The sequence below is a fragment of the Amphiprion ocellaris genome, chromosome 10 (assembly GCF_022539595.1).
Source record: "Amphiprion ocellaris isolate individual 3 ecotype Okinawa chromosome 10, ASM2253959v1, whole genome shotgun sequence".
Lineage (NCBI taxonomy): Eukaryota > Metazoa > Chordata > Actinopteri > Pomacentridae > Amphiprion > Amphiprion ocellaris.
The window spans coordinates 13378723-13402464 of NC_072775.1; the positions used below are offsets into that span (position 1 = coordinate 13378723).

The 23742-nt window shown below is 40.6% G+C and overlaps 1 protein-coding gene across 1 annotated transcript in view; it reads right to left on the reverse strand.

Annotated features, from left to right (window-relative positions):
- dnah9l (dynein, axonemal, heavy polypeptide 9 like) overlaps window positions 1-22022 on the reverse strand; it is a 55973-nt gene extending 33951 nt beyond the window's left edge. Inside the window, exons 1-53 of the mRNA XM_055014688.1 lie at window positions 21641-22022; window positions 20934-21077; window positions 20575-20765; window positions 17657-17852; window positions 17013-17112; window positions 16518-16729; window positions 16198-16431; window positions 15932-16099; window positions 15310-15426; window positions 15037-15174; window positions 14620-14744; window positions 14335-14530; window positions 13665-13769; window positions 13339-13530; window positions 12955-13155; window positions 12510-12845; window positions 12314-12391; window positions 12176-12231; window positions 11955-12075; window positions 11677-11846; window positions 11323-11545; window positions 11105-11221; window positions 10821-10907; window positions 10553-10711; window positions 10200-10283; window positions 9937-10095; window positions 9619-9741; window positions 8921-9043; window positions 8349-8573; window positions 8010-8228; window positions 7523-7693; window positions 7180-7305; window positions 6980-7087; window positions 6767-6898; window positions 6517-6677; window positions 5928-6084; window positions 5669-5814; window positions 5435-5551; window positions 5203-5341; window positions 4776-4868; window positions 4444-4638; window positions 3998-4075; window positions 3684-3816; window positions 3212-3339; window positions 2842-2990; window positions 2579-2729; window positions 2321-2452; window positions 2036-2209; window positions 1743-1947; window positions 1132-1297; window positions 890-992; window positions 404-541; window positions 136-237 (exon numbers count right to left, since the gene is read on the reverse strand). Coding sequence (XP_054870663.1) covers window positions 136-237; window positions 404-541; window positions 890-992; window positions 1132-1297; window positions 1743-1947; window positions 2036-2209; window positions 2321-2452; window positions 2579-2729; window positions 2842-2990; window positions 3212-3339; window positions 3684-3816; window positions 3998-4075; window positions 4444-4638; window positions 4776-4868; window positions 5203-5341; window positions 5435-5551; window positions 5669-5814; window positions 5928-6084; window positions 6517-6677; window positions 6767-6898; window positions 6980-7087; window positions 7180-7305; window positions 7523-7693; window positions 8010-8228; window positions 8349-8573; window positions 8921-9043; window positions 9619-9741; window positions 9937-10095; window positions 10200-10283; window positions 10553-10711; window positions 10821-10907; window positions 11105-11221; window positions 11323-11545; window positions 11677-11846; window positions 11955-12075; window positions 12176-12231; window positions 12314-12391; window positions 12510-12845; window positions 12955-13155; window positions 13339-13530; window positions 13665-13769; window positions 14335-14530; window positions 14620-14744; window positions 15037-15174; window positions 15310-15426; window positions 15932-16099; window positions 16198-16431; window positions 16518-16729; window positions 17013-17112; window positions 17657-17852; window positions 20575-20765; window positions 20934-21077; window positions 21641-21940 — 8103 coding nt within the window. The 5' untranslated portion in view covers window positions 21941-22022. The remainder of the gene's footprint in view (window positions 1-135; window positions 238-403; window positions 542-889; window positions 993-1131; window positions 1298-1742; window positions 1948-2035; window positions 2210-2320; window positions 2453-2578; window positions 2730-2841; window positions 2991-3211; window positions 3340-3683; window positions 3817-3997; window positions 4076-4443; window positions 4639-4775; window positions 4869-5202; window positions 5342-5434; window positions 5552-5668; window positions 5815-5927; window positions 6085-6516; window positions 6678-6766; window positions 6899-6979; window positions 7088-7179; window positions 7306-7522; window positions 7694-8009; window positions 8229-8348; window positions 8574-8920; window positions 9044-9618; window positions 9742-9936; window positions 10096-10199; window positions 10284-10552; window positions 10712-10820; window positions 10908-11104; window positions 11222-11322; window positions 11546-11676; window positions 11847-11954; window positions 12076-12175; window positions 12232-12313; window positions 12392-12509; window positions 12846-12954; window positions 13156-13338; window positions 13531-13664; window positions 13770-14334; window positions 14531-14619; window positions 14745-15036; window positions 15175-15309; window positions 15427-15931; window positions 16100-16197; window positions 16432-16517; window positions 16730-17012; window positions 17113-17656; window positions 17853-20574; window positions 20766-20933; window positions 21078-21640) is intronic.
- Between the last annotated feature and the right edge of the window lie 1720 nt (window positions 22023-23742).

Consider the following 23742-nt stretch of genomic DNA (forward strand, 5'->3'; position numbering starts at 1 on the left):
TTATCCAGCTGCTGTTATTCCTGAACTATTAACTTAAGATTTACTGTGAATATCATTAAACGTCACTTCATTTACTTCTCTTAGCAAAGTTTTGCATTTTATTTGTATTTTGGATGACTGTCCGTAGGGTGTTACCTGGAATATGTTGGAGAGGTCTCGCAGGTTAAAGATGTAGTGGAAGCGTATGGCTGTTGGGAGGAAGTTCTGGCTGATTTTCTGGTGCAGACAGATAGCTGCCTGGATGAGCAGAACCAAAAGGTATTAGCACAGACGAACAGACAAGGCGAGGTTGTGGATATAACAGTTGATAAAATGTTAGACCAAAGTTGTGCATGCATAAGAAAAAAGAGCAAATTAGGCCGCCTTGATGTAGACAAATGGTGCAGCGATACTGTTAATGGACCTGTATGAGAGTTCCAACTGAGCGAGAGACTCCGTAGCTGAATCCTCCCTGAAGGAAATGAGCTGACAAGATGCTGGAGAAGATGGTAGCTAGTGCATCAGCACTGGGGAAATGCACTGCAAACACTGAGAAATGTCTCTGGAATTGAGACAGGAAAAATTAAGAATTATTACCGGGAGTCTATAGGGGTTCAAATTTTACATTTATACTTATAATTACTCTATAAACTGCCTCTGTAATCTTTCAATGAGCCAAATTTAAGGTGCATAAATTGTTTTTTTTTCCAACTACTGGTCTAGTTTATTCTGTGTTTATATATATGGTAGGAAAAGCATGGTCTAACATTGTCTAAAATGCTAATAAAGTAAAGGTACAATGAAAATCATGGTGATAGAACGTAGTTCTGTGGTAATGCTGACAATAGTATTTTCATAAATACAGTATATTTGTGTGAGTATGTGTGTGTGTGCCTTTGTACTTCTGTACCTGCAGTCTGGGGTTGATAGAGAAGCTTCCAGCTGTTGGGTTCATACAAGTAATATACTGGCAGTTATGGATTTCCTTCAATACCAATCGTTGTCTGTCATACCTAAAACATTTCCATCGATTCAACTTAACCATCAAATTCTGTAACATCTGTATACAGCGTTTGGTTGCAAAGTTGTACATGTTAGCAGTAAGTAAGCTTGGGCTGTGTGTGTGTGTCCATCATGTCTGTGTATTCCTACCAGTGGCTGTAGTCAAGATGCTGGCGTATGAGCGTGTGTGGCTGGACGGTCCCATAAACATCCACCTCAGGCATGTTGAGGTCATCTATGAAGTAGATGAGTCTCTTAGCTGTAGGAGGAGCGAATTTACGACCAGCTTTCTTCTCGAGAGGTTTCTCCAGGACACCTGAGATCCATTTAATGTGAAGCACAGTCTCAGAAATGAATAAACTTTGGATAGTGTTCACATGAAATTAGCCACTAACAGAAAATGTGTGAAATGTAAAGTGCTTCTCAGATCTGCACCAAGAAATGAAAAATAAAAATACAAGGATAAATCCCTTTCATTTCTGAATAAAAAGGCTTGCATTGTACTGAAGGCCGGCTTATTCAAGCAATATAAATGGGCAAATGCAATCAGGTAGTACAATGAGATGTAACCCGTTATGACGCACAGTACATACAGAAAGACCTATCTTATTTGCAGCCTGGCTTTTGCCATTCACACATTGTTCTCAAGTATATCTTCATCATGCAAAAAAGATTTTCAGCAGGGTAAAGGCATCTGAAAAAAAATTAAAATAATAATGAAAGAAGAAGAAATATTTTGTGCTTATTTCAGTGCTTCTCACGCTGCAGCATGGCTGATGTGGTGTAGTAGTTGAAAGGGACTTTAGCCACCATGTAATCCTCCTTCAGCTTGGCGACTTTATCAGACACCAGGATGGTCTTGCCTACTCCTGCGTTGCCTACTAACATGATGGGTTTGCCTCTCTGGAGTAGCAGATCCATGAAGAAGGTTAGACAGATGGTTTCTGGGGTGTGGACCAGCACCGTCTGAAAAACACATCACATGATAATATTATGTACAGTAATTCCTTCTGGCTGTAGACAAACACGCACATTCATTAGAACAATCACACACCTGTAATGGTACATCCGACTCCAGCTCAAAAGGCACCATCTTCTCACTCCAGGGAGTGAACTTTTTAGTCTCAGAGTCAATGAAATAGTCAAAAACGGTGCCTTGTGAGGGAAATTTCACAGCTCTCATCTCTTTAGACCACCAGCGACTGAATTCAGCACGGTGGTCATTCAGCTGAAATAGGTGTTAGGTAGACACAATATTATAATCTGGAATAATAATGTCAATTATCTGCAGAGTAGAACACCAGTTAGCTCTTCATGCAAACATTTAGTCACCACACACATGGTCCTGAAAGAGAGCCCCTCCAAAAGCCCAGACGCAGGCAAAGACAAAGTAGATCTCATAAAGTTCTCTGGGAGAGTCAGCAGGAGTGTTTTCCTCTGTCAGCAGGCAGTCCAACAAGGAGCACAGTGTCTGATTGAAAATACAGAAATGCTACACCTCACTGAACAATAGATAATATCCAGTTAGAAAGCAGCTCTCTCATGTGCTTTTAATTATATAGCAATTCTTTGGCCTGTGAGTGAGATAAGAACATACCTGCACCATGCTGTTTTCTGGAATGGGAGTGATGGTTTTCAGGTTACAGCGGACTTGTTCCAGGCAGTAGGGCACGTACTTATCAAATAAAATGGTGAGGTTGGCTCGCTCTGACTGTGCCTGTCGGGTGTCTATCCAACTTGTCACATAACTGAGAATACAGTAAAGACAGCACTGTTTACCTAAATACAATAAAAATTTTAAAGGAACAGAATTCCAATATTTTACACATGCATTAGGATTTATGCTTGTGTGCTTCTTACGAGCCCCAGCCAAGGTCCTGTGGGTTCACGTAGAGAATTCCTGCCCTGGAAACTGTAGCTGGAGTGGCAGCCTTCAGATGCGAGATCTCAAAGAGAAGACGCATGGAAGAAGACAAACTGATCCGCTCATTACTGGCGAGAGTTAGAACCTGAACAGAGAAGGGGAAAAATATGAATGGTATGCCTACATAAGCACTGGCTAAAAGAAGCAAAATGCAAATACAGAGAGGCTGACACTGACACAAATGTATGTACACATTTTAGTTTGGGTGTTGGGTCAGTAGATGTAAAAATTCTGTCATATTTAAACCCCCAGATAAAACAGAAAATCCAGCATTGGGAGAAAGGAAACATGCCAATGTGCTCAGACCTTATTGTCATCCATAACTGTATTGAGTGACTCGATCCACATAGGGTCAATATCACCATCCAGAACAATCCATTTGGGTCCATCATGACCCACTGAAGTCAATTCTCTCATGGTAGAGGAGAACAGACCTAAAGTGAAGTAAAGAGTAAAACATCCAGCAGGATTTTTTTTTTCGAATATTCCATCGTCAGGCCATCACCAGGGCAAAAATATAACATTATAATAATTAAAGATGTTCTAAAGCAAATTTGTGTAATGAAATTCCAGTAAAAATATTCCATGTGAAAACTATCCAAACAGGAACTGACTGTGAGCCAGAAATAGTATTCTAACTTTCCAATTAATTCTAAGAAGAGTCTTGGGAATAAATTAAACCCTCCCTTGACAGCGACCCAAAGTCTGCAGGAAACAGGTTCTCTTCATCATCGCTTCTTGCTCATTAAATCTCTCGTATAATCCTCAAGCCCCTCACCATCTTTCCACTCTCTAGTTGCAGGGTGCAGGTATCCAAACAACTCATCTGTGGTAACAGCTTTAGGATTAATATCATTCCACACCGTCTTCATCTTCATGTTTGTGTAGGTCCTATGGAGGGTTTTCAAGATCTGGAAAAGAAACATCACAAATGTACAACACACTCTGTGATATGTGTTTTTACAAAAACAAACCCTTCATTGTCACTTGAGACATTCCATAGAAATGGTGTTAGTGCATATATAGTTTGCATTAATCGTCTTTCAGGATAATAATTATAGTATTGATGTAGTAGATATTACAGAAGTTAACCTGGCTCTTTCCAGTGCCCGGTCCACCTACTACAAACACAGAATGTCTGACAGCCAGCAGCTCCTCCAACTGGGTCACCTGTAAACACAAACACATGGATGTCACAATATCTCAGAGTAATCCTGAAAATATTCTACATAATGTAAAAGTGGCAATTACAAATTTGCATTTTTTCCCCCACAAAACAGACCTAGATGTAGATTTTCATTTATTTCCCAACAGAATTAAGTTCTGGAGGTTCTCCTATGTTAACACCAGCAGCTCAGAACTAAATTCTCCAGCATAAATGATGTAGTGATGAAGTGTGATGTGTCTCTGGCACATACATTATACATCATTCTTATCAAGATTTCTTCACAGCAGAAATCTTATAGTGCCATTGTTAATATTCCACTGGTTAGAGATATTCTATATAATATTTAACACATGCAAAAAGAAAGAGGCACCTTAAGGATGAAGTTTTCCTCAGGTTGCAGACGCAGCTCACTCACTGACTGACGAACAGAGTTTTCCAGCTTTGGGTCTCTCTTTCTGGGCACGTCTAGCTGAGGAAACAGGTCACTGATCAGCCCAAGGAATATGGGCACATCACTGGTCACTATCTTAGGCAGGTTGAAATCCCTCAGTGCCCGCATCAGCACCTGAGCAGAAAATAATTGCATCACAGTTAAATTAAATTAAAAAAACTCAACTGCACACAATTCTTTTACATCAATGAGAAGCGCGAAACCTCAGTGTCAACAACAGCTTCTATCAGTGACAACAAAGTTATACACACCTGTTCCTCAGGCCTACTACGGTCCTCTCTCTTCAGAGAACCAGCTACAACAAGGACTGATTTGATGGCACGTAAGCCCCAATCATAATGATCCTAACAGAGAAAAGACACTAAGTTATCTAAGCCATTTCAAAGTGAAAATAAATGCAAATTTACACGAAACTGTTTTTGTTATCATTGTTAGTATAGGACACATAATGTGTATAAGCCTTATGGACTGGATAAGTACAGTGACAGTCTGTCAGCATTACAGGAAAAGGGAGAGCTGATCTCTAGAAAGATGTCGCCCATTTAGGATTCCTACTCTTCCCATCTCTTTATCTTTGACATTCACGTCTGCTAACTAAATTATTAACTCATTAAAAACCCCCACAAACAATAGTTATGTTACTTTCTATGTCCTTACAAACTGGTTGTCTGTACGTACTTGTTTAGACAGCAGCTCTTTACATAGAGTGTAGAGGCTGATGAATTTGCGTGCCAACAGACGAGCATCTATGAATCCTTCAGCCACCAACATAATCTCACAGATCAGCTCAAAGTCTGGAATCACCATTGCACAGGGCCTGAGCATAAACAAAATTACTAATAATTAGTCATTTTCAACATTTATTTACTCTTGCACTTAAAAGCATCTTCGTCCTCTTGTTACATCAGACCTGAATAGAGCTTTGAGGTTCTCTGGGAGCTCAGCTCTGCCAGCATAACCTGGGTTCAGAGTGATGAAGATTCCCACTGTTGACTTCAGCTCAATCTCCTCTCCCAGGAAATGAAACCTACATGGACACATTAGCCATTACTGATTGCTAAATGGGTGCATAGACAAAACTGAGCAGACAAAAGAATGAATCGATAGAATACATTGATAATACATAGTGCATTTCCACATTTACCTCTGTTTTTTGTTGCGCACAGCGTCTTGTATAGTCTTGACCTGCACAGCTACGACAGACAGAACGTCCACAGAGATCCTGTTGAACTCATCAAAGCAGCCCCACACTCCTGTCTGAGCCAGACCCTTATAGATGTTACCTATAGACTGAAGAAATGGGATGGAAACAGAGAAAGAAGCTGAAGGGAGGAATACATATAAACTGCAGTGCACATGCAGTCATTGGACTCGAAGAAGAACATCTGTGCGGCCCATGCTACCTTGTAGTCCATCTGTTCTGAGCAGTTGAACACATATACCATAATGCCCAGGGAGCGTCCGAGGTCCTTAGTTGTCTCTGTTTTGCCGGTGCCAGCTGGGCCTGATGGGGCACCACTCATGGTCAGATGGAGGGACTGGGTCAGGGTTATGTAACACCTGACAGTGGTAGGGTTGACATGTAAAGTCATAATAGAAAAAATAAATTGGCTTCAGTAGATCTGTGCATTTGTAAGCAATCTGGTATCAAAATAACAGTGTCATACTGTATGCATTTTGTAAGACCTAAACATGACTGTTTTCTCTTTATTTGATCACAGGAGAGTGACAAAGCACACTCTTTTCTTTTTTAGACTCAAATTTACATCTGTGCTCTGACTACTTTCAAGCATTTTACACCTTAGCAGGAGCACTTAAATGTTAAGTGACTAAAGTAGATAGTTGATTGCAGTTGCTAGGCAAAAGGAGTCCATTAATAACATCTGTCATCACCCAATTCTAGGACTCTGTTTAAAATACACATCTTCAATAATGTGTACCTTTTCTATGCTTGTGTGTTAGTGAAACATATAGTAGTACATGTATGAATACCTGTCAGTGAGTGGGGTGATGACCAGTCTGTTGGTGTTTCCCAGGTATTCGTAGCTGAATTGGAACTGGGCGTCACAGATGTTAACGTAACAGTGTCTCGTTTCTTCATCCCAGCGATGACGTAATTGGGACAGCCATGCAAATGCTTGTCCTGTTGTCACCTAACAGAGACACACAATAACACCATCAGGAAGATCTAATAGATAAAGTATCAGGCTTATTGAAAAATGATGCTGAATAGTAGCTCTACCTTCTGAGCAATGAGACTGGCGACCACATCTCGAGCATGGACATCAATAGTGCAGATAGTCATGATCTTCTGTCTGTCTCCAGGAGTTAACTCTCCGAGCAGCATGTGGATCAGCGAGTTGAGCTGTGTGATCTAGAAACCAGCAAACTTCACTGAACAAAACAACCATCGATTTCACTCACCAGCCTAACAATATCTTCTTTATAACACTACCTGTTTTCTGTTGTACTCTTTGAGAGCCGTCTCAAATCCTTCCTCCACTCTCTCAAAGGCAATGCCCACATCTGTGGCCCACCACACCTGACTACCAGTCAACCCTACCTGTGAATGGAAAGAATACAGAGGCATGTAAGAGATAATTTGTGTATTTACAAAGTTATAATGGTATTTCTACACACTATGCATGATCAGACCTGTGCAGGGTAGTCAAAGAGCCACTGGTCTCGTGGCTTGTCCTCATAGGCAGCAACAGCCTCCTGTATCTCCTTTCGAACTGTACAGCGCATGGTACTCTCTAAGGCACTTAACCAACATTCTGCCTGGAAAAAAGAAATCTGAATATTAAGGTGAAAGTATGGAAATGATGCCACCTGGCAACTGTTAGCATATACAGTTACAGACATGCCGTACTCTATAAACAATACAAAGAAAGTTATCTATTACAGCTGCAACCGCGTAGTTCTAGCAATAACCAAATGTACCTCTACTCTACAACTGTATTTGCACACATAGTAATAAAATTTTATTTTTCCATACCTGTCCTTCACAGGCACACGGCTCAGAGAATGAAACATATTCTCCCTCTCGACTGTACATGCCTATGGCAACCGCTTCCCCATCCTCCTCTCCTCCTCCTCCACCTCTGTCTGAGTCCTTGAAGCGAAGATCTGCTATGTTGTCAAACAGCTTTAGCAAATGTCTGGTCACCTGGAAAAACACACACGCAAACACACAAGGACAATTTCTCTTTTAACTGTCATGATGGTAACAGACATGATCTCTTGGATAGAATTTTATGGAAACGAAGAAGAATGAAAGACAAAGTGGAAATCTGACATTGATTCTCATTGGTCAATGTCAAATTTCCACTTTGACCTTCATTATTATTTTTATCAACAGTTTGTACTGCATAACACTGAGACACAGCTCAGAGAATATACTGAACTGATATGTAGAATGTGCTGATAATCTCTTTATATATTCTGTCCGTCTTGGAAAACATAATTGAATTGTAATCTCGTACCTGTTTGGGCTGTGTTCCCTTGGAGACAATCTCCAGCAGATCTGATGCAGAAACAAAATAAAATCTGGGGAACGTGAGTCTCTTGGTCTCCAGATACTCAGCCAGTGCCTTCTCACACACAGACAGCCTCTGTTGTAAAGTTTCTAGGTTCTCCAAGAAGCCAGGCTGGTTGGTTACGTCTACTACATTATTGTTCTGCACCACCTCAGTCATCAAATTCTGGGCCAGACGGACAGCAAATGAAGAAGAGAGGATGGAAAGCATACACAGTATAATAATAGGGTGAGATGGAAGCTCGTAGGCCAGGCTCTGCTGTATGAACACAACAGTTTCTGTTACCTGAAAGTCAGTGTGTATTCCCTGAAATCGCTCAGCATCATTGGCCAGCTGACAGCGGATGTCGTGGCTGTTGGTGAAGATGCTATTAAGGTGGGCCCAAGTCCTCTGGACAGACATCCAAGAGGAGATGACCAGATCAGCCACCATCAGCTTCTTCTGCCATCCACTTACTTCAGCCTGGAAATACTCTACGTACTTACTCATCAGGATGTTCTGCAGCTGAACCTGAGGAGAAATGAAACAGGAGCTTTACATGCTAGTACCCTGATGCATTGCCACACAAATGACAAGACAATTTCTGCATTTCCCTTAAATGTCTTGGATGTCCAGATGTTGCTGTCACCACCCCTATCTGTACCTTACTATGCTAAGTGCTGTGAGATGATATCTGTTGTGAATCCGCACTATAGAAATAAAGTTGAATTGAACTGAATAGATGTCAGTGTGATGCCAGTAAGCCCAAGCCCCTCATATTAAAACTTCATTCTGAAACATTAGGGTGCAATTTGTCTTTTGAACTAATAAAATAAGACCTTATCACATTTTCCCCATAATCCAGTACACAGGGTCACCTGATTGTCTTCCAGTGTCTCTATCAGATTCTCATCTGCTTTGAGTAGAGGGGTTCCTGTGCTGGTATGAGTCTCATATGACAGCGACATAACACTCCAGGTCTGGGTTATCTCGGCCAAAACCTATAGAGTAAATGCAATATATGTGACTTTACAGTGTGAAACCTGTCATTTGAATGCAAGGGAAAAAAACAAAAAATGGACAGCAAGTTTTAGTATATCCCAATACACAATATGTTAAATGTAGCACACCAAAAAATACCCAGTATCCTACTATGTCCAGTTGGATTTTAAAGTATACAAGCCAGTCTGCTTTTCTGCCCATTCGGACCCATAGTCATCTGCACACTCACAACACATTTGTCAGAGTACACAGACAGATGACAGCTCATCATGCACTATAGACTGTAAAAGTTTAAGACGCATTATTATGACAAAGTATTATGGATGCTGACTGCACAAAACAGTTCATACTTTGTGAGCGTAGCTGTAGTATGTACTTAAAGTGAAAAAAAGAATATAATGTTGAATATTCAGGTGATATCTCTTGCTGAGTTGGAACTGGTGAAAGGGTACCGCGACAGGCTCAACAAGCAGTCATTTCTTTTGCTTAGTCAATGTTTAAATACTTATGTCCAAATGAATAATTCATTAAAATGCATTGTTATATATTATTACTGATGGGTCTGTATTTCTACCTTCTCAATGGCCATTTCTTTCACAGACTTGTCCACAATGTTTTTAACCTCATCCTCCACACGGTGAAGCTGCAATTCCAACAGGTCCCCCAGGGTGGTGCCCTCTCCCATCACAAACCTGACCTGAGGAGCAGAGAGAACACACAGAAGCCATGGCTGTGATCAGATTTCACATCAACATAATTGGGTTCAATGGACCTAGAGAGGAGTAAAATAGTTTAAGGTATTGCATACAGTGCAAAGCATTATCACTAATGAAGCATTATTGAATTAGATGGTGCAAGGGATTATGAAGCAGCAGCAAAGATATTCTCATACTCCTGTGGTGTTCATAAGCTGTTGCCAGTGTCTCTCCCTGACAGCAGAGTTTTGCAGTTCATTGACGGCTCTCAGAGAGGTCAGCAGGTTTTTCACAGTTGATTCAAGACCCATGTAGACGTCCCACACCCGCACCTCCTTATCCAGCATCTTCATCTCCTGCAACACACAACGGAAACACTCATCATTATAGAAAATGTATAGTTTTTTAAACCATAGCATAAACTAACATGAACTTCTTTGCACGCTGAAGCTTGTCATACTTTAGCAAAGCGCCGGAGCTCCATGTCCATCTGCTCAACATTGATCTCTTTCCATGGAGTCTTGGTCCAGTCCTCTATACTGGTCTAGGATTAACAGGAGATTGAAAGTATTATTGGAACAAAGAGGGAAAGCTTGTCTCACTCGCAGTCTTGAAGGATTTCAGAGCACTGTGTAAACTCCAAAGTATATCTATGGATGTGTCAATGAGTCACTTGAGAATACTTGTGATGTAGGTGCTTTGTTGTCATTATCTAGACCTTTTTGCCTGGTATTCATGTTTAAACTATGGAGCTCAAACATAACTAAGAATTCAAAATGCCAGCATATTTGCACTCTGCTGGTTAATATTCACCTGCACAAATATGACCATGTCCCAGACTGCTTTGACAAGTATGATATCAGAGCGACACTGCCTCAGCTGCTTGTAGTCCGGAAAGCTGACCTCAAACAGATCAGCTGTGTCCTGCAGCTTCTTCATTTCCATCTCCATCACTGCCACGGCTCGATTAGACTGGAGGCAGACATTTTGATATGGTGTTAATAACAAATGTATTGTTTAATGGGTGGATTTACTCATACACAATAAGAAAAAAGCTACGTTTTGTTTTTCCACTGCTCACCTTATCAATTAATTTATATGGTTCCTCAATGTTGATCTTAAAGATTGATTCAGTGCGAAACTGCTCTCTGAACTCGTACTGCTTGACCTGAAATGTGAAAATATGGCAAATTCAAGGTTCATGCGTAACTGCTTCCATCTCTTCATCTATGACTGTGCTGACACTGGGGGGGTGCAGTCATATATAATGCAGGACAGAAAGTAAGAAGGTTTCTATGTCAGATATTGAGCGCTTTGTAAGGGGTTGCCAGACTGACATCCTATCCCACTCACACACAGCCTCACCTCAAACCTGACACATTTCCTGCGTATAACGGAAACTTCATTTGACTGCAGCGGTGCCACTTCATGTTTGACTGTGAAGGCAATTTTACGGAGACTTTTCCACTTTTCAGGCAGCTCCTGTGTTTTGTAGAAAAAGGAGGAAAGAATGTAATGTAGTGAGAACTGTACATATCTGCTATTATCAATGGAAAAATGTATGTTTGTACATTGGTACACACTTCTAGCTGTGTGTAGACACTCTCTGGAAGTTGCTGTCCATAGGTCTTGAGAAGTTCAGCAGTAGACTTGAGTGGTTTGAAGTGTTGTTCATTGCTGATCTGTCTGTCTCGAATGGCCATGAGATGTCCCATGATGTTAACAAGACCTGCATAGTCACCATCTGACACATCAGTAGAAAGACCGCTGGCTGTGTCCTGGACAAAACAGGACAATTCCCTCACACTGTAGGATAGAAAAGATGGAAGAATATGGTACAATTATATATATATAGGTACAGTGTACATGAAAGAGTGGATTTTCTTCATTTTAAAACATTTTGATGATTACTTCGTTCTTGTGCATGAGTGTCTAACCTCTGGTTTACATGGTTAAGAAGATGCTCTTTGAACATCCAGCTCCACCTCTTGATGACATTCATCAGTGTGTGCTTAAAAGGTCTGATGTCCAGCTGCAACCAGCCACAAAACACCCTCCTGTCCTCCATTTTACTCACTCGTACATAGAGAGACTCAAACAGATTGATCTGCAATGAAGAACAATGCAGTTAATATTGTTGCACTAACCAGCTTTCTAAATGCTGGTTGGATAAATTAAGGTTAAAGAATGAATGTATCACAGAAGTGGAACACACTTGTTCTTTAAAGTTGTCCAGGGTGGGTGGGTTCTTCTTCAGCTCGTAGTCGGCATATAGCTCAGCTTCCTCTGTACTTAACACGTGGCCATAAAGCAGAAACTGTCTCATAAATTCAGACCTGTGAAGAAGAAGAAGAAAAAACACAATAAAATGTGCATTTCTGTATGAAACACATTTAAATGTAATAAACAAATTAGAGGTAGCGACATTCATCTGACCTGTCATCAGTCCAGAGGTATCGAAAGCTGGAGAACGATGCCTGATATTCCCTGACCTGAAAATCAAGACAATCTTTACAATTGCATGCCTGCAAACATCTTAAGCCTCTATGTGTGAAGAGGAAAAAAGATGCTTACCTTAGTGACAGCTACGCGTGCCCGTGAGCGGATTATATAGCACATCTCGGACAAATCCTCCATTTCATTTATGTCACACTACAAGATGGGAAGTCAAGATAGCATGTGGCAAGCATATGTGTACATGCAAACACAAATATGCATATGTGTATGTATGTACAATGTGTATAAATCTATAATCTAATCTGTACTGCACCTGATAGTTCTCCCGCTGTTTATGGATTGCCACTCTGGGAATGAAGGATGCCATGCTTGTGATGTTGGCCACCATCTTATCCACAATGTCATAGAAGTTACCACTGTGGCTCAGGTCTAATGAAGGGTCAAAGGTCATCTCATTGCTGTTGAGTACCAGCTGAACTTCAAACAGCGGGGTAATGCGCTGAGCTGCATCTGTGTTGTCCATGAGATACTGCAGGGAGCAGCGGACTGCACTGGACAAGCCTGACAGGATCATACGGTCCACATACTCTGTGTAGGATTGCCACTCGCTGCTGTTTTGATCTGTGACACCGAGCAGAGACTGGTTCTCCTGGAAGGGAGATAATCGTATAAATAAATGTGAGTTCTAACAGATGTAAAGATGGACATTATGTGCACAGGTCAATCACACTAAGATCAGGAGAAAGATGTGAATATACCTGCAGTAGTTTGTGTATCTGCTCCCCTGTACTGGTGATGAGAGCATGCTGTTTGGAAACGCTCTCTTCAATGTCAGAGAAGATGAGCAGAGTAGAATCACGGCTCTTCCTGGTGATGAAAGCCCGGTTGCTGAATTTAGCCATGAGGGCCTGGATGGCTTCCACATTAGCTTTGCACTTCCGGACTCGACTAGATATACTCTGGTGATAGCACAATAGAGCAACTCTTACAGCCAACAATTATAACAGTGTCATACTGGGGTTTGTTTTTCAAGAGCTTTCTACAGAGGGAAAGTGTTTCCCCATAAATATTACCTTGCACTTGTTGTTTGATGTCAGTTCAGTCAAAACTTTTCACTAAAAGGGATGAGATATGTTCAGTACCTTGACCAGGTCTCGTGTAGTCTGAATATAGTCCCACAGGTCATCGTGAGCCCAGGTCAGCTCCCGGAGCGCCGGATCCAGCTTCCGTTTCATCCCATCCATCTCATCTTTGACCAACCCCAGCTCTACAGCCAGGATGGTGCTGTGGAGCTGGTTGTGCCACTGGGTCACCAAGGTCAGTGTCTGTGTGTACTACACCATAAAGCACAACGCTAGCAGTTTCTGGTAATGTTTTAAGTATTTGACAAGCATTTACAGCCATACAACTCATAAATATATCTGTCTGACACTATGTCCGATGTAGCGCAAGAAGGTGAGTTACCCACCATGTATAGTCTCTCCCTTTTGGAATAGAGGTGCAGAGCTGCTTTAGGAACATTTTGGTTCTTCAGCATACCCAGGTATTTAACTTCCCTTAGCACTGACGTCAACTGGAGAGAGTGAAAGGAGGAGTGAAGAGAGAGAAAAAGCAATAAACAATTTGATCAGATAAGTTGTTTATCAGATAAGCTGTTCATCAAATGTCAGAATCGGTGCCTGATCCACTCTCCTGATTTCTGACATGGCTGATTATATTCATTACTGCTACACTTTGGGGAAAACACTTTCTCCTGTTTGTCTGACTTTTATGTTGGTTAGATTTTGTGATTTTCTTTGCCAATTCACATATTAGCTGCTAATACAAAATAGTTTCTCTGTTCATTGAACTCTCACTGCTGTTGCTGGTGTCGGGAAAGTGGGTATAGTGAAAAACAAAACTTGTGAGTTTGTTCATTCGCATTTTCTATTGGAGAAACAGAGCCCCTTTAACTCTGGGTCACTTAGCATTCAATGAAAACTAAAGCTTTGATTTGTGATATGTAACATTTTCCACTGTACTTCACTGTGTGCAACATCTTCTATTTTACGTTTTTGCAGGTATGAATGTTGGAGTATTTTAACTCTGACTAGAATGTTTAATATGCCTTTTGGAAAGCAAATCATCTTTGTGCTTACAGCAGGACAGAAGTTGACCTGGAACAAGCCTGTGTCAGTGTCCAGTGTCAACAGTGGGTCCTTGAGGTGCGTTTCACAGATTTCCTCCAGCCCCTCAGTCCACTCTGAGAACAGCTCTTCATCATGCTGGTCCAAAACCTCGAGAACACGTTCACACTTCTGGAGCACGTCGTCTGCCTCAGCACATCCCAGAGGCCTGGAAGCAACAGAAGGATTGAGTGAAAGAAAAAAACTGCACAAATTCTTGCAGTCTGTATAGTGGGGGGAGGTAGAGTTGGTCCATACATGTGGGCCAGCTGGCAGAGGCTGCTCCTGTCGGTGAGGATGCGACTCCGAAGCTCCTGTGACCATTTGAGGTTACCAGCCACAGAAGGCATATTTTTCCCCAGGATTGCACAGCCTGACTGTAGCTGAAACACAAGGCTTAATGAATCGGATTATAACTGAGTCATGGTTATTTCTTTAAGTCGATACTTTGGGTGCTTGTAGCGCAAGTTTGTATGTCATGATGCCATATGTGTCATTTTAAATGCTTAGCGGTTTCTCTGTCACTATGGCATAGCAAGTGTGGTAAATGGCTGTAGTTGATCAGACTAATGTCATTTACCACACTTAATATAACTTTTTTTTGCGTATTCTGAAGTAAATGTTCTAAAATTCACACTTGTAAGTAACTGAGAATATCGGTTCAGCCTCTCTCACCCCATCTCTGTGTTGATCAAGTATAAACTGACAGTGGTCGATTTCCTGGTTGAACATGGCCAACAACTTGCTGTAGTTAGGAGAAAACAGCTGGTGGATTCTGGGTCTCTCAAGCAGGGTGCCGAAAATTTTCAACAACTAGATGCGACAGAAATACAACAGTTTTATTACAGTGTACATTCTATACACATAATATGTAAAAATTACACAACAAATGACCAAAAGCCCCACAGCACAGATAAATATTATTATAGTCAGTGTGTAGTAACATACCTTAAAGGTTGACTTCAGATTTTTGGAGTGCTGAAAGGCCAAATTGAGGACGGTTCCTAGCCTCTGGTCAAAATCTTTGTTCTGCTCCACAAAACGCCGGTAGTGATGCACAAAATCCTGGACACAAGAAAGCATTAGAGAGGAAATGATGGATATTTTTAGTGGCTTTTGTGATTAAAAAAGCTTTAATCCACATATTATTAGGTAATTTTACTCCATTAAATTTGCCCCGAGTTCTGCTTAACTCAGTTAATCATTATTGGCTGAAATAACACACACTTGGGAAAAATATATTATAACATAGATCAATTTCTGATTGAGTTCCTGTTCTGAGTCACACTGGAAGCTGTTGTAAAATTTCTAGTAAATTAAATATTGATGCACTGACTAATAATGACTCCTGTCACTGGTTCTTGTGTGTTGCTAAGCAACTACTTTGCTTTGCTACCTTTCAATTACTGCACACTGAGCAGAAAAATAACATCTAATTGTTATTTTTTATTATCTGGCTGTGCATGTCAATGCCACTTACAAATCACTGTGAATCACAACCCTGTGGGGCTTATTAATAAAATAGCGTTGCGCTATCAAAGACAGCTGCAACAATCTCACTAGATCTCACATCATTAGTGTAGTCCAACGGGTCATATTTGCTCTCTCTGAGGGTCCGCCAGCAGTCATGAAACTCCTCGCTCATGCTAAAGACCATCTCACTTAGGATTTTCCCTCTGGAACCACCCAGTTCAATCTTCTCCAGCTTCAGAAAGTCCAGTGCTGTTGCAAAGAGTTCCTAAATTTGAAATGAAAAATGGCACTAGTTGATCAAGGTGACAGGATGGAGGGAAATATATTTAAAAAACCATGAACCACACTTGGAAACCCACACACCTCGATCATTAGAAGTCTTTCCACAATGCAATCGGAGCGCTTGAAGACAAGTGATGCCGGAAAGTCCCACAGCTTCATGTTCTGGCTGTGTCTGTAGTACTTAGGGATTTTCTGGCGGTGAGCATGAAACAATTGCTTGAAGGTGCGCAGAACTGAGATGCTTATCTGTACTCGTTCCATCCCCTCCTCAAGCTCCATTTTAAACAGCTCTTCAGGGATGAGGTAGGCAAAGGCCTGTATACACATGATCCAATATGAAGATCAGCTGTTTTAGTTTCTCGTCTTTTGTCTCCACTTCTATCACATATACATAAATATACCTTTTCAATGATCAGGTTGCAGAACTCCTGCAGGAGGACCACCATGCGCTGTGGAGTGCAGTAGTACTTTGAGTGACACCAGATGAGGCAGAGAGTGTGAAACAGTGGAGGCAGCAGAGTGTCCACCTGTGGAAAACTCCTCTCTTCTAAGTTGCTGATTTGTCTCCGTAGAGGCCGTAGATGTAAATCTATGTCCTCTGCTTCCAGCACAGCTACAGTTACATCCACAAGTATTAGTGGATGACATTAACGTAATAAGGGGTTAGTAGTGCTCTGGCAATAATGTTCTTAGATCGCAATTTTTCAGATATTATCAAGGTGAATATTAACAGAAAACAGAGGCTCTCTGCATGTTTACATAACAAAGAAAATGCAATGCTGTGCTGATCGCTGTGAATCCTGGTTCAAGTGAATGACAAGTTGCATTGTGAGACACCAGATGACAATGAGGAAAGTAAATAATAATTAAATAAATGAAGATTAATGTTGATCTACCATCATTGACTTTGACACAGACATCCTTAAAGGCAGAGTAGTAACTGCTCTTGACTCTTCTCAGGATCTCTATAATCTGTTCCACTTTGGAGCTCTGGATCTGAAAACAAACATATCCGAGTAGGACACGCATTCAGTGAACATTCTTTTAAAACAAACTTCTAAAATCTAATCAATTAAATTTCTAAAGTTTATAATGATCAATTTTTGACATTTTACACTACATCAAAATATGTTTCTAATTTTATATTCTCTTTATTTACACACATTAGAGGTGCACAATATTAGAAACATGCTTTAATATAGTGGAACCTTTATCATCTGAAACTTCAATATTAAAACATATTATCATTAACATACTGACTTAACACTACTATGACATTATAGGTATAATAAAAGCGGACTTTGTTGCAGAGCAGTTAGATATATACCACTGATCTACTTCATGAAATGGACATTGCATGTATGTCAGCTGATCTGGGAGGAAAAAAATACTTAGGGGCATTTACGGTTTAAAAAAATTGCAATTTCAATCTGTAAACTCAAAAATATGGTCTTAAGGAATGTCTATAAATGTAAAAAGTTTCAGTATACATTTTGAATCAACTGCAGCCCTGTCAGCTTCCACAGAGCTACTGTCATACTTGTGACTGGATGCCCAGCAGGTTTTCCCTCTGAGTGGTCCAAAATTGGAGCTCCACGTTGGGGCCTGGGTGGTCTCCCTGGAGCAGCACCATGCCAGAGTCTTTCTTCAGCACGTTCCATATCTGTCCGGACCACTGAACTATCAGAGTTTCTATAGAGTATAACAAGCCACGGTCCAGCGGCCATCCAGTGGGGCTGAGGGGGACAGAGAGTGGGGCAATCAGTGTGAATAAAAATAACAACATAAGCTATGGAAAATGAATGTAGCACAAACTACAAATAGGATGAAATTGTTGGACTATGTTGCAAATATCATCACTGTCAGTTTGTAAATCCTTTTTATTACTACGACTCGACCAACATTTACTGTAACAAACTGTTCATGCCTCTGCACACCATGTTTAGTGGTACCTATTAATGACCTGAGGGATGCACTATGAAGCAAATTAATGAGTTAGGGAGCTATAATAAGCCTAAATCCAGAGTTTTCAGTGTCACGAAGGTGGCTCTTTAAATCTGACTAGATCATCAAAGTAGCTTATGCTGCACAGATAACCTGCTCTGAAGGAGGTTATATGCAGAGTTTTGGGTTTAAATCAGTTGTAAGAAGCACCACCTTTTCACAGATTTATGATACAGATTCCAGAGGGAATGTGTTAAATCTGCAAACCTGTTGAGCTTGTATGTTAGTGCAAACTGTGTGAGAGCATGCAATCAATAAAATTAATATCACTTTGATTTAGCTCAAAACCAATGTTATTTCTATGTATCCTTCAATTTGGGTCTATGCCAGACCTAAATGCACTTCTTGATTATCACGTTTTAATGCATTTTAATGTAAGGCTGAAGAGCTCTAATACACAGCTGTCACGTAAGAAATAAGCAGAAAGCATTGAGAGTGCGTTGTGGTAAAATAAATACATTATCTTACACCATTAATTAATTTCTGCTAGAATTCTCCTCTTGCATTATTTGTAATAAGTGGTTGTTTTTTTTTTACTGTAATACATTTTTATTTTCTTCATAGCTCTCTTTTTTCACAAACTGTTCCTCTTGACTGAGAACATGGCACAAAATAGATCCATTTCATGTGGAAGGAAAAAGCTAAAAATCACTATTGTGATACCTCTTATCTGTGACTAGAGTTCTTGGGTTTGTTAAGCTGGTTTACAAATAGAAAACCTGGCTATGCGAAACTTGTTTTATAGTTTACTATTCTCTGAAATGTTATATTTAATTACATCTTATTCTCTACATTATGCAGTGGCCTGTGGCACAAGTCTCCTCTAATAGTTTCTTTTATCCTGTAACTTTAATGAGAAATATATAAATATGAGGCATTTACAGAGCTAACATTAGTGCTAGCACATCAGTTTAGTCAAACTCTGCAGGTCAACTGATAACGCTTACTGCCGTATTTAAATTGTGTTCAAGTTCCTCAAAAACTCCCTTTGTACTTTAGATAAATGGAATAAAAAATATTCTATATGCAGCACAATAAACAGATTTACCTGGTTTCCCTCTGTTAAAGAAAACAAAGATGGCGCCAGGAAATGACGTTTGACCTTCTTCACCTTCTCTTTGCTAGTTTTGCAAAAACGACACTTTTAGTCTTATTACACACAAAGCCGCACAGATGAGTAATGTAATCACTTTAGCCCATTATAAAACGTTAAATTTTGTAATGTTTTGCGGTACAAGATTGCACCCAAACAAGGCAGTAAGGCCACAAATGCAGAAACTGACATGGGTTGCACAAACCTCCAGCTGGGTTAAAACGTTATATGATACTGTCCACGGAACAACATGTGGGGCTTCCCCCTAAAACGTTTTAAGTTTTAAGAAAGTACGATGAAGAAAACGTGATAATTTTGAGGACATATTGTAGTAGCTAATCTCTGACGGACAAAATGCACACAACCTTCAGACCTAAAACGGTCGTTACCATTTTCTGATGGGAGCAGTGGCTCGCCAGATTTTTTTTTTAAGTATATGAACTTTTTGTATTTTACTTCATTTTTTAAGATATTAAACAATAGCTATGATAACTTTTTATTTTGAGTCAAACCGATTCTTCTATTTATGTCGAACATAATATTTCAAAAAGACTCACACACCCATTCTCTACGGTATTGGTTTATTCCAAAAGTTGACGAAAATCATCAGCTGGCAATTAGTCAACAGGTGTGTGTCAACTGAACGGCGCTTTGCTAAAATGGTTAGTACCCCACCAAATCCTTTTTTTAAACGAGTGACAGTGAAATGAAAATATTTATACGCACGTAATTGCAGTTGAGAAATACAGGCACAGTTTTCTTGGCAAGAGAGTTAGCAAATACCGTCTAGTAGCCACCCCTCAGTTCGGTTGTTTTGCTTCCTCGTTCGCTAGCTAGTCTCGATTTATGGGAGAATTAAGTAATGATGAAGGACAGCTGTTTGAATCGTATGGCAGTGAGATGAAAGCTTTTTTAAACCTCACTATCACAGTTTATAGTTAGTAAAACACTGAAACAAAGCACATGTTGTTATATCATTGTGTGCGTGTGGTTTTAGGTCATATTTTCAGAGGCTAGTGGTGATAATGGCTCTTTTCAAGGAGGCTGAGCAGTTGGGAGATAGCTTTCCACTGCTCAGTCTGAGCCTTTATTGGCAATAGAGCAGACTTGTGGTGCTTCCAGTGCATTGTGTTTGAAAATTCCGCTATTGCCATGTTGGCAGGTTCATTTCGCCTGTGGCTCTTTAAACGAATTTCCGTTGTGATTAAATGCCCCTTTAAATATTTGAGTGACACATCAGAAATGTGCGATGGAAATTACAAATATCGTCAGGCTTATAGCCAAAGTTTATTTTTATACTATTCACACTAATGTGCACAAGACTGCATATTGTTACCACAGTCGCACACATGCACACTGACCTGAGTACAATGTCCTGAGGCCGTGCCCTCTCCACACACAATGGTAGGGGCAGCAGTGTTCGCCCCTCTGCACGACCCCTTAGAGTCACCACTTTGTTTCTCAGCCTCTCCAGGTGCCTGTGGATGTCATCAGACACCACCTGCGGCCAGTTGTCATGGTTCAGACCATTGGACAGCACGCACACCAGCACCTGGACACACAAGCTGGTCTTAGGATAAGTGTGACCTGTCTTGGACACACTCATACCATACATTTTATCTCTGTCGAATGGCCTTGTATCCACAGACATCATGCGTGCAAATAACTGCTGTTGTACATGCTTAGTCGTGTACACACAGACAAACACATATTACCCAACCTCAGAGATGACAACAGGCAGATGCTCCATTGGGTATCCAGGCACTTCTCCCAGCCAGAGCTGATGCCTGAATCCTTGACGAGCAATTCTCTTCACGCCCTTCTTTAGTACACACAGCAGCTTGGTTTTCCATGGTGGGGATGTCTTCACAGATGCAAAAACAGTAGGAATGCTTTCAACAGCATTGAAAGCACCAGAAATAAGTAGCGACTTATTTCAAAAAATGTGTATGTTAGACGGAGTGTAGACAGCAAGCCCAGGAGATGTTGTTAAACACCTTTATGCCTGCCTGCCAGCTTTTTGTCTTGGTTGCGAGCTAAATTCAGTGTTCATTATGTAACTGTGTATGCATGACTGTGTGTGTAGAAAATTCACAGAATGTGAGGATTTTTGCTGATAACTTTTTAATTAATTGATTAAGGCCAGCCAGGAAAAAAGACCTTGCCACCTTTCCACAGTATCCTTACCTCCTCAGGAATATTAGAATACAGCATTTCTAACATAATATGTATACAGAAAACAACGGATGAACTGCACTATTAAATATTTATGCAAGGCTATAACCATGATTGAATTTGCTTACAAAATTGACTTAGCCATGATGAGGAGATGGAAAAAGAAAATGACACACATTTATGAAGCAGATTCCTGAACTTTTCATACACTGACTGTGCATTTATCATTGTGTGTGTTTGTCTGTTTCTTACTTGAGCATCCCCTGCATGCAGTGTCCCTCCAGGTCCAGTGAAGAGCAGCAGCCTGTTGGTCCAGATGTGGTCCAGAAAATCCAGCATAATCTTCTGGTTCTCCTCCGCACCAATGAAGCGGTTCCACTTATCAGTCTTCACTCGCAGCACACAGAAGGCCTGCTCCCGAAGGAAGTCAACTCTTTCATCTGACAACACCATGCCAGCTTTGAGAGAGGGCTCCTGGGGGACACGCACTCCCCCGGCCCCTCCACTGCCTAAACCTCCACTGTTGCTTCTTGTGCAGGTGGCCTCAGCCATGAAGACTCAGCTGGCGGGAAGAAGAAAGAAATGAAAGCTTGATAAAGTGTGTAACCAGAAAAGAGGATCATGCAGAGTGAGATAACAGGTACAGACTTACTTCAGGCCTTCGTGTAAAGATCAGTAGCTTTAAATGGATATTTCCCCAAACATACCAATGATCGCCTCTCTCTCCTGTCCAAACTTTGTTTCTTCTCTCTTCTCTGGTGCTGGGGGCTGTCGGCTAGAAAAGTGATACACACCTTGATGGACAGGTGATCTTGTCACTGTGACAACACAGTATGGACTGGCTTCATTACCCGTGTGAAGATGGCTATTTGTGTGGCCTGTATGGCCTGCAACTCTATCTTGTAACCCGAGCTTTCAATGGAGACCAAACTACAGTGACTCCTCCAGGACAGGTAATGACAGTACACCTGAAATGTACACATGATTAGTTTTAATTGATATGTCAGCTCTATGGGATTTAATCAAACATAGTACACTCTGAAAATTTCATTAATGTGCATATATGTGTCTCTGAGGGCAGTAAATTTGTTTCTGATTTGAATTTTTATTCTTTGGGGTTTCTTATATTATCATTTTTGCCAAGAATTATACTGTAACTGAAACCAAAAGAAGATATTGTAGACTAATGAATCCCACTAAAACCTTCATCTTGTGTTTCTTCCTCTAGTAACCCATGCAATGTGTATTATCACCACATGGGGGCAGTTTGGTACAGTGTTTCTGACACCATTCTTCAACTGTAATCCAAAGTGACCCTTGCCATGACATCCTATTACATATATTATGCCATTTATGTAAAAACACAGAAAAATGGGACATTTCTCTAACTGTGTTACTTAAAATACCACAGCAATGATTACCCTTTCAAAGATCCTGCAGTTTCTGAGTTTCACATTAATACCTAGACGTAATCATATCCCAGTTTAAAATGGGCTCACTGGGGAGGCCTGACTTTTTTCTGGGATGGCTGACATTTGAGTGTACTGCTAACCTTATAATCATACATTTGATCCTTTCGTAGGGCTGTGTAATATTCACAAATAGATAAGAAAAGCTTCCCCTCCATAGAAGGCTTATCAAAACCTAAAGACTGAATGGCTGAAAAAGTCTTCATGTTTTCCCACATAGAGTATAAATGCAGTTTAATCGTTCTCCATAATATCATACAGGATTTCCTTGTTTATATAGCCTCTATGTTTTCTGTAATCTCCCTTCTTTGTTCACTTCTAAACATTAGATACAATAGATGGAAGTGATTTTTCACTTCACACGATGTGCAGTATATGCTTAATGCATGCATATGACATTTGGAGGTTTACATCTCTATTTTTAACATCATTGCTTAACATTCATCAGCAGTGAATATTTCCATTGTTCACAACTCTGACTACACCAGCCAATAATCCATGGCAGTCCTCCAAAGGAATTTGTTCTCTCTGAAATCTGTAATTCCATGTCGCACTGTGTTTTGTGTTAGTAAATGCATGTGTGTTTTTGCCTTTATGCTCTTTCACGCATTCATTTTGTTTGCTACATGAATGATTGGCTTTTTTTTTGTAAGCGAACATGCTGTGTTTTTGCATTAATGTGTGTGTGTGTTTTGTTATAATGTGCCTACAAAAGTGTGTGATTGAATGTGTCAGGGTTTGTGTGTGTATGCCTATCCAGAGCCCAAGGCTAGTGAGGGTGTCCCTTGGGTGTCTCCACACACTGTATCTAAGCTCATTTGAGCTGGCTGACAGCAGGAGCATGACTGCCCATCTCTCTGACCTCATGCCCAATGTCAGCTCTGC